The 10,291-nt window shown below is 39.7% G+C and overlaps 1 protein-coding gene across 1 annotated transcript in view; it reads left to right on the forward strand.

Moving 5' to 3' along the window:
• LOC125926021 (kinesin-like protein KIF28P) overlaps positions 1-10,291 on the forward strand; it is an 81,003-nt gene that overhangs the window by 43,581 nt on the left and 27,131 nt on the right. The window contains exon 7 of the mRNA XM_049635316.1: positions 9,944-10,055. Coding sequence (XP_049491273.1) covers positions 9,944-10,055 — 112 coding nt within the window. The remainder of the gene's footprint in view (positions 1-9,943; positions 10,056-10,291) is intronic.

Raw genomic sequence — 10,291 nt, forward strand, 5'->3', positions numbered from 1 at the left:
TGTACTTCCCTCCTAGCTTTCACTTCCACCAGAAGAAATTGACCTTTGCCACTACAAATTGGTTTTGCCTAACTGTATAGATTTTCATATAAATGTGACCATTTATAAGAGGCCATTGTTTTTTGCATTTGGCTTCATTCACTAAGGACTGTGTCTAGGAGACTAGGCCATGTTTCTCATGTAGCAATTATTAGTTCTTTTTCATTGCTATGTAGCATTCCATTGTGGGAATGTGCCACAATCATTTATCCATTCTCCTATTGATGGACGTTTCCTTTGCATCCAGGTTTTGAGTATTCTAAATAAGGTTGCTATGAACATTCTTGTATGTGTGGTTTGGGGAAAATAATTTCTCCTTCCTCTCAAGTACACACCCAGGAGTAGAATTGTCGGGATTGGCTTTTAGATCCAACATTATTAACAGTATGTGTCCATGCTTTCTGTGGCTATAGTTAATTTACCTTCTGTTCTGTCACTAAACATTGTGCCTATGAGATTCCTTTTTTTTGTAGAAGTTGTTACTTCTTTTTCCTTATGATGTAGTATTCCATGGTGGGAACATGCCATAACTTCTTCATTGGTTCTCCTGTTGATTGGCATTTTGGTTGTTCCCAGGTTTTGGTTTTTTTGCTATTACAAACGGCGCTATCATGAACATTCTTGTACAAATCACAGGCTATCAATATATTAAAGTTTCTTTTGAATATAGAAAAAGGACTGAAATTGTTGGATTATATATAAGTTGTGTACAATACCCAAGTTTTGAGGGTGGTGACAAGTTATTTTCCAAAATGGTGGGGCCAATTTACACTCCCAGCAGCAATGGATAAAATATCCCATTGATCCACATCTTTTCTAAGGCTTGGTATTATCACACTTCTTGATATTTACTAATTAAATGGGTATGAAGATACCTTACCGTGGTCTTGATACTCTTGGTTTTTAGCAAGTTTGAGCATCATGTGATATGTTTACCGGCAATATGTCTCCTCTCAAAACGTTCTGTTTTTCCCATTATTCTATCCAGTTACTGTCTTTTTATTGATTCATAGGCATCCTTTACGTATTTTTATTACTCTTTTCTCAGGTATATAAGCACCTTCACCCAGCACACAGCGTGTCTTTTCAATGTAAGGTGTCTATTGATGAGTAGAAATCATGGTAGTGGTTTTTGTTTAGCATTTCCTGAGTCTTGTTTAAGAAAAGTAGCGTCTGAAAGCCATCTCCCTAAATTTCATTTAATTTCCTGTCCATCTGGACTTGATTTCTGTGTGTAGTATAAGGTAGGCGTCCTTTTCATTATTTTTACCTTATAGATTACAATTTTTCCAGTTACACTGTTGAATAGTTCCTCCTCTCCTCAGGGGATCTTCTATGCTATCTCTGTCACAGATCAACATTGAATATACGCTTAACCGTTACTTGCCTTTTTAATCTGATTGGCCAAAGTCTGAACAATAGTGAATGCTTTATCCTCTTCCTGAATACTACAAGGATCTCCATCCTCCATATGTAATTTTGATATGTATTTTAATTCTATTCTTCTTTAACCCCAAAATACATTATTATTTCTGTTTGACAGTGTTCGTTTTTTAAATTCTTCACTTTTCCCTCTCGAAATCCTCTTTCTTCATTAGTGCTATTGATATACTAGATTTCTTTCTGTCTCTGAATTCATTTTTTTATTAATTTTATTCATTTATTTTTAAATTTACATCCAAGTTAGTTAGCATATGCAATAATGATTTCAGAAGTAGATTCCAGTGATTCATATCCTATGTATAACACCCAGTGCTCATCCCAACAAGTGTTTTCCTTAATGACCCTTACCCATTCAGCCAATTCCCCCTCCCAGGACCCCTCCAGCAGCCCTTAGTTTGTTCTCTGTATTTAAGAGTCTTTTATGTTTTGTCCCCCTTCTTGTTTTTATATTATTTTCGCTTCCCTTCCCTTATGTTCATCTGTTTTGTATCTTAAATTCCATATGAGTGAAGTCATGTGATATCTGTCTTTCTCTAATTTTGCTTAGTAAAATACTCTCTAGTTCTGTCCATGTAGTTGCAAATCGCAAGATTTCATTCTTTTTGATTGCTGAGTAATACTCCACTTTATATATATATATATATATATATATATATATACACATATATACGTATACGTATACGTATATGTATATGTATATGTATATATATATACCACATCTTCTTTATCCATTCATCTGTTGATGGACATTTGGACTCTTTCCATACTTTGGCTATTGTCAATAGTGCTGCTATAAACATTGAGGGTGCATGTGCCCCTTTGAAACAGCTCACCTGTATCCCTTGGATAAATACCTAGAAGTGCAATTACTGGGTCCTTGGGTAGTTCTATTTTTAACTTTTTGAGGAAGCTTCATACTGTTTTCCAAAATGGCTTCATCAGTTTGCATTCCCACCAGCAGTGCAAAAGAGATCCTCTTTCTCCACACCTTTGCCAACATTGGTTGTTTCCCAAGTTGTTAATTTTAGCCATTCTGACTGGTGTGAGGTGATATCTTACTGTGGTTTTAATTTGTATTTCCCTGATGATGAGTGATGTTGAACATTTTTTCAGGTGTCTGTTAGCCATCTGGATGTCTTGTTTGGAAAAATGTCTATTCATGTCTTTCCCCATTTCTTCACTGGATTATTTGTTTCTTGGGTGTTGAGTTTGATAAGTTCTTTGGAGATTTTGGATACTAACCCTTCATCTGATATATCATTTGCAAATATCTTCTCCCATTCTGTTGGTTGCCTTTTAGTTTTGCTGATTGTTTCCCTCACTGTGCAGAAGCTTTTTATTTTGATGAGGTCCCAGTAGTTCATTTTTGCTTTTTTTTCCCTTGCCTCCGGAGACGTGTTGAGTAAAAAGTTGCTGCAGGCAAGGTCAAAGAAGTTTTTGCCTGCGTTCTCCTCGAGGATTTTGATGACTTCCTGTCTTATGTTTAGGTCTTTCATCCATTTTGAGTTTATTTTTGTGTCTGGTGTCAGAAAGTGGTCCAGGTTCATTCTTCTGCATGTCCCTGTCCAGTTTTCCCAGCACCATTTGCAAAGAGACTGCCTTTATTCCATTGGATATTCTTTCCTGTTTTGTCAAAGATTAGTTGGTCATATGTTTGTGGGTCCATTTCTGGGTTCTCTATTCTTTTCCATTGGTCTAAGTGTCTGCTCTTGTGCCAGTACCATAGTGTCTTGATGATGACAGCTTTGCAATACAGCTTGAAGGTCTTGAATTGTGATGCCTCCTGCTTTGGTTTTCTTTTTCAGGATTGCTTTGACTATTCAGGGTCTTTTCTGGTTCCACAAATTTTGGGATTGTTTGTTCTAGCTCTGTGAAAAATGCTGGTGCTATTTTGATAGGGATTGCATTGAATATGTAGATTGCTTTGAGTAGTATAGACATTAATTTTATTTTTAAAAATTTTGTTAATGTTTTATTTTTGAGAGAGCGAGTGAGAGCGAGCGAGCACACAAATGGGGGAGGGGCAGAGAGGGAGACACGGAATCTGAAGCAGGTTCCAGGCTCTGAGCTGTCACACAGAGCCCAACATGGGGCTCAAACTCACGAGCTGTGAGATCATGACCTGAGCTGAAGTCAGACGCTTAACCAACTGAGCCACCCAGGTGCCCCAGGTAGTATCAGCATTTTAACAATATTCGTTCTTCTAATTCAGGAGCACAGAATATTTTTCCACTTTTTTGTGTCTTCAATTTCTTTCATAAGCTTTCTATGGTTTTCAGTATATAGATTTTACATTTTTGGTTAGGTTTATTCCTAGTTATTTTATGGGTTTTGGTGCAATCATAAATGAGATTGATTCCTTGATTTATCTGTTGCTTCATTATTGGTGTAAGAAATGCAACTGATTTCTGTGCATTGATTTTACATCCTGAGACTTTGCTGAATTCATGGATCAGTTCTAGCAGTGTTTTGGTGGAACCTTTTGTGTTTTCCATATAGAGTATCATGTCATCTGCAAAGAGTGAAAGTTTGACTTCCTACTGGCCAATTTGGATGCTTTTTATTCCTTTGTGTTGTCTGACTGCTGAGGCTAGGACTTCCAATAGTATGTTGAATAACAGTGGTGAGAGTGAACATACCTGTCATGTTCCTGACCTTTGGGGGAAAGCTCCCAATTCTTCCCCGTTGAGGATAATATCAGCGGTGGGTCTTTCATATATGGCTTTCATGATCTTGAGGTATGCTCCATCTAGCCCTACTTTATTGAGGTTTTTTTTTTATCAATAAAGGATTCTGTATTTTGTCAAATGCTTTCTCTGCATCTATTGAGAGAACCATGTGGTTCTTCTCCTTTCTTTTATTGATGTGATAAATCACATTGATTTTTTTGCAGATATTGAACCAGCCCTGCATCCCAGGTATAAATCCTACTTGGTAGTGGTGAATAATTCTTTTAATGTATTGTTGGATCCCGTTGGCTAGTATCTTGTTGAGGATTTTTGAAAGCATGTTCATCAGGGAAATTGGTCTGTAGTTCTCCTTTTAGTGGGGTCATTGTCTGGTTTTGCAACCAGTATAATTCTGGCTTCACAGAATGAGTTTGGAAGTTTTACTTCCATTTCTATTTTTCTGGAACAGCTTAGAAAGAATAGGTGTTAACTCTTCTTTAAATGTTTGGTAGAATTCCCCTGGAAAGCCATCTGGCCCTGGACTCTTGTTTTTTGGCAGATTTTTGATTACTAATTCAATTTCCTTACTGGTTATGGGTCTGTTCAAATTTTCTATTTCTTCCTGTTTCAGTTTTGGTAGGGTATGTGTTTCTAGGAATTTGTCTATTTCTTCCAGATTGCCCCATTTATTGGCATATAATTGCTCATAATATTCTCTTATTGTTTGTATTTCTGCGGTGTTGGTTATGATCTCTTTCATTCTTGATTTTATTTATTTGGGTCCTTTCCTTTTTATTTTTGATCAAACTGGCTAGGGGGTTATCAATTTTATTAATTCTTTCAAAGAACCAGCTCCTGGCTTCATTGATCTGTTGTTTTTTGTTTATTTGTTTCGATAGCATTGATTTCTGCTCTAATCTTTATTATTTCCTGCCTTCTGCTGGTTTTGGGTTTTATTTGCTGTTCTTTTTCCAGCTCCTTAAGGTGTAAGTTTAGGTTGTGTATCTGAGAACTTTCTTCCTTCTTTAAGAAGGCCTGGATTGTTATATACTTCCCTCTTATGACCACCTTTGCTGTGTCCCAGAGGTTTTGGGCTGTCGTGTTATCATTTTCATTGGCTTCCGCGTACTTTTTAATTTCCTCTTTAACTTCTCGGTTAGCCCATTCATTCTTTAGTAGGAAGTTCTTTAGTCTCCAAGTATTTGTCTTTCCAATTTTTTTCTTGTGGTCGATTTCAAGTTTCATAGCATTGTAGTCTGAAGATATTCACGGTATGATCTTTTTTGAACTTGTTGAAGGCTGATTTGTGTCCCAGTATGTGATCTATTCTGGAGGATGTTCCATGTGCACTCGAGAAGAATGTGTATTCTGCTGCTTTAGGATGAAATGTTCTGAATATATCTGTTAAGTCCATCCAGTCCACTGTGTCATTCAAAGTCATTGTTTCCTTGCTGATTTTCTGATTAGATGATCTGTCCATTGCTGTAAGTGGGGTGTTGAAGTCCCCTACTATGATGGTATTAATACCAGTGAGTTTCTGTATGTTTGTGATTGATTTATATATTTGGGTGTTTTGCATTGGGGGCATAAATGTTTAGATCTTCTTGGTGGATAGACTCCTTAATTATGATATAATGCCCTTCTTCATCTCTTGTTACAGTCTTTATTTTAAAATCTAGATTGTCTGATATAAGTATCACTACTCCAGCTTCCTTTTGTTGACCATTAGCATGATAGATGGTTCTCCCACCCCCTTACTTTCAATCTGAAGGTGTCTTTAGGTCTAAAATGGGTCTCTTGTAAACAGCATATAGATGGATCTTGTTTTCTTATCCATTCTGTTACCCTATGTCTTTTGATTGGAACATTTAGTCCATTGACATTTAGAGTACTGAAAGATACGAATTTATTGCCATTGTGTTGCCTGTAGAGTTGGGAGTTTCTGGTGGTGTTCTCTGGTCCTTTCTAGTCTTTGTAGCTTTTGGTATTTTTTGTTTTGTTTCATCTTTTCTCCCCTCAGAGAGTCCCCCTTAAAATTTCTTATAGGGGTGGTTTAGTGGTCACGAACTCCTTTAGGTTTTTTTTTTGTTTGTTTGGGAAACTTTTTATCTCTCCCTCTATTTTGAATGCAGCCTTGTTGGATAAAGAATTTGTGGCTGCATATTTTTCCAATTCAGCACATTGACTATATCCTGCCACTCCTCTCTTGCCTGCCAAGTTTCTGTGGATAGGTCTGCTGTGCACCGTATCTGTCTTCCCTTGTAGGTTAAGGACTTTTTTCCCCTTGCTGCTTTCATGATTCTTTCCTTGTCTGTGTATTTTGTGAAGTTGACTATGATATGCCTTGCTGATGGTCAGTTTTTGTTGAATCTAATGGGAGTTCTCTGTGCTTCCTGGATTTTGATGTCTGTGTCTTTTCCCAGGTTAGGAAAGTTTTTTGCTATGATTTGCTTACATAAAACTTCTACCCCTTTTTCTCTCTTCATCTTCAGGGACCCTTATGATTTGGATATTATTCCTTTTTAATGAGTCACTGAGTTATCTAATTCTTATATCATGCTCTTTTGCCTTAGTTTCTCTCTTTTTTTATGCTTCATTATTCTCCATAAGTTTGTCTTCTATATCGCTGATTCCCTGCTCTGTTTCATCCATCCTTGCTGCCGTGGCATCCATTCAAGATTGCATCTCAGTTATAGCATTTTTAATTTCGTCCTGACTAGATTTTACTTCTTTTATCTCTGCAGAAAGGGATTTTATGCTTTTTTCAACCCCAGCTAGTATTCTTCTTATTGTGATTCTAAATTCTGGTTCACACATCTTGCTCCATTCTCCACTAGATAGGCACTTAGTTTACTGGGGTGGATCATTGTGGTGAGTGTACATGTGTATGTGCATGTGTGGGAGAGGTGAAAATGGCATCACCCAGCTACCCAGTCTCTAGTATCAGAACTCTGTGCTCTTGCCAACTGGCAATCAATCACCCCTCCCTTGTCTCCAGCTCCAGTCCACTCCCTGCTTTTACACTTTCCATGACCAAGCCATCAGGCTGCCAGGTGTCACCTCCCTCCCGAGTTTTATCTCAGATGGGGTTGTGTTTCCAAACCCTTCACCTCTGAGGGACCTGCAGCTTTGACCCACTTAGACTGTCTGGGGGAAGGTCTTGCCAAGCAACGGCTGGGTGCCAGCCCACAGCCAGGAACATTCACATGACTGCACTGCTGCAGATGCCCAGAGACTGTAGCCAGGTGCCAGCCCACCCCAGAAAAAGTTCACTCAATCATGTAGCAGCAGTGTTTCAAGAATTATGGTAAATCACAACACACATCTGGTGCCAGGCTTCACCACCCCTTAACATCCTTGTTCCAACACCAGCAAATGTGGCTGTTCTCTGGGGTCCACTGAGACCTTTGCCTGTGGGAAGGCCACATAGCCTCTGCCAAATGTCCTCTCAGCAGAGGAACTGCCTCTTCCTGTGTGGCCCGAGGACCCCTCAGACCTCACTGTCTGCTCCTGGGGATTCACTCTTCCCACCAGAGCTCTGCCAGGTATAGAGCTGTGGAGTTTCAGACTGTGACCCCTGTTTATAGACTCTCAATGGTATTTAAACCCTCTTTTTTCTCCTTTCTCCCCTTCTTGTTAAGTCCCTTATGGGTGTTTCCACTCTTTCTCTTTCTCTCCAGCTGCTTTCGGGGGGAGTGCTTTTCCTGTACTCTCCCCCATCTCCATCCTCTTTCGGCAAGTAAAAACACCTCTCTACCCTCTGTGGCTTCTCTCTTCCCTAGTTCACCTCTCCACACTGCTTATCTGCTGAGTTCTGTGGTTCAAGTTGTGCAGACTGTTGTGTTAACCTTCATATCAATTTTTTAGGTTGGCCAGATAGTTTGGTGTTGATCTAGCTGCATTTCAGGGATGAGAGAAGCAAAAAGCTTCCATGCTGCTCTGCCATCTTGACCCCTCCCCTTCACTTCTTTTTTCAAATGTTTACTTTGAGAGAGGGAGGAGCAGAGATAGAGGGAAAGAGAGAGAACCCTAAGCAGGCTCCATGCCATCAGTGCAGAGCCTGAATCAGGGCTCAATCTCACCAACTGTGAGATTGTAACCTGAGCCAAAATCAAGAGTTGGACGCTTAACCAACTGAGCCACCCAGGCGCCTCAATTATTTACTCAGAGTTGTATCTAAGATCAGTTTCCTCCTGGTGGAAGTATATTCTGTAGAATTTCCTTCAGTGATCACGTGCTGATGGCAAATTCTGTTTTTGTTTGGTTGAAATGTCTTTATTTCACCTCATCCTTGGAAGATAATTGTGCTGGGGATAGAATTCCAGAAGTGTAGTATTTTCTTTCAGCTCATGAAGGATACAGTCTCCTGTTTTCTGCTGGTGGTCTAATTGCTATTTCCTTGAAGTCAATCAGTCTTTTCCCCCTGGTTGTTTTTGAGCTCTTCTGTTTTGATGTTCTCCAATTCGGTTATGTTACATTTGAGTGTGAATTTATTTTTATTTACTCTGCTTGGAATTCCCTGGTCCCTATAGTTCTGTAGATTAGTGATTTTCACCAGTACTGGAAAATTCTCAGCCATTACTTCTCATGTACCATCTGTGCCCACTTGTTTTCTTTCTCTTCTGGAACTTCAATTTAGATTATTTAAATCTCACTCTGTCCTCCATGTCTCATAACCTTCCTGGCTTGTTTCCCATCTCCATGTCTCCAGGCTGCAATCTGGTTAATCTCCTTTGACATATCTATTTCACTAATTCCAATAATAGCAGTGTCTAGTTTGCTGTTAAACCTGTGCAGTGTGTTTTTAAAAAAAAATTTAAGTTTATTTTGAGTAGAGAGCAAGTGAGCAGGTGGGGGGCGGGGTGCAAGGGAGAAAAGGGGAGGGAGGGAAGGAGGGAGGAAGAAAGAGAGAATTCCAAGCAGGTTACATGCTGTCAGCACAGAGCCCAATGCAGGGCTCGATTCCATGAACAGCAAAATCATGACCTCAGCTGAAATCAAGAGTTGTACACTTAACCAACTGAGCCACCCAGGCACCCCTGTCTTGTGTGTTTTTAATTTCAATTACTGTATTTCTTTCTAGAAGCTCCTTTAGTTTCTTTTCCAAATCAGCTAGAATACCTTTATAAACTCCTTTTCACTTTTTGTGATCATAATTTCTCATAGATAGGCTTGCCTCCCTCCTCCCCCCTGCTCTCATCAATGACAATGCTGCGATCTTTGCAGACCCTGGAGTTGGTGGGGAGGGGTGGCACATTTACTTCTCACGTACAGCTTCTGTGCTGCGTTGTTATATGGGGTCCTACCTTTACGGGTTGCTCCGAAGGAAGTTGGGGTCCTACCTTTATGGGTTGCTCTGAAGGAAGTACGGAAGAAAAACAAGAAGAGGAATTAACCCCCTCCCCACACTGGCCGGCACACTGCTCATGGGGCCACCCTCTTCCTCGGGTTGAAACTCTTCTCTATACACAGATTTACAATAGCCTGCAGGCTCTTTGGGTTTTCCTTACAGGGTTTAGGGTGTTAGAGCCTCAGATCCGGACTTCCCTCTGTCTGTCATGGTGTCTCCAGGGTTGATTTCAGAGAGGGAGCCACTGGCTCATGTGGTTAGCTGTCTTGCTTCCGCATCTTCGTCCGGCAGATGTCTCAACTCTTGGATATCATTAGAGTCATGTCTCAGGTTTATGGGGTCAAATAGGAGACATGAAGGGTATTTCTGACTTATCCCCCGGGAGGCAGATTTCTTCTTGGCATATATATTTTTTTAAATCTGATGTTTCTTTTTCATCCAGTGCTCTGGCTGATGCAGCCACGGGGAAGAAAGTCTTGCACATTCCCTACAGAGATTCTGTCCTGACCAAACTTCTCCAGCCAGCTCTGGGCGGGAACAGCAGAACCACTTTGGTAAAGTGACTTTCTTACAACACAGCAGACTGATTTAGCTATTGTGTTGTTGTCACTGTTATTATTAAAATCACGCTCACTGTACCACGATGCCACATTTTGCATTCACGTCACACATTCTTACGTACGTCAAGACTCCTGAGACTCTTTCCGCTACAGTGTTCAAATACCGCCAATTTTAATTTTTTATTCATTTCTGTAGGTTTCAGATTCTTTTTTTTTTTTTTAATTTTTTT

The sequence above is a fragment of the Panthera uncia genome, chromosome F1, assembly GCF_023721935.1.
Source record: "Panthera uncia isolate 11264 chromosome F1, Puncia_PCG_1.0, whole genome shotgun sequence".
Lineage (NCBI taxonomy): Eukaryota > Metazoa > Chordata > Mammalia > Carnivora > Felidae > Panthera > Panthera uncia.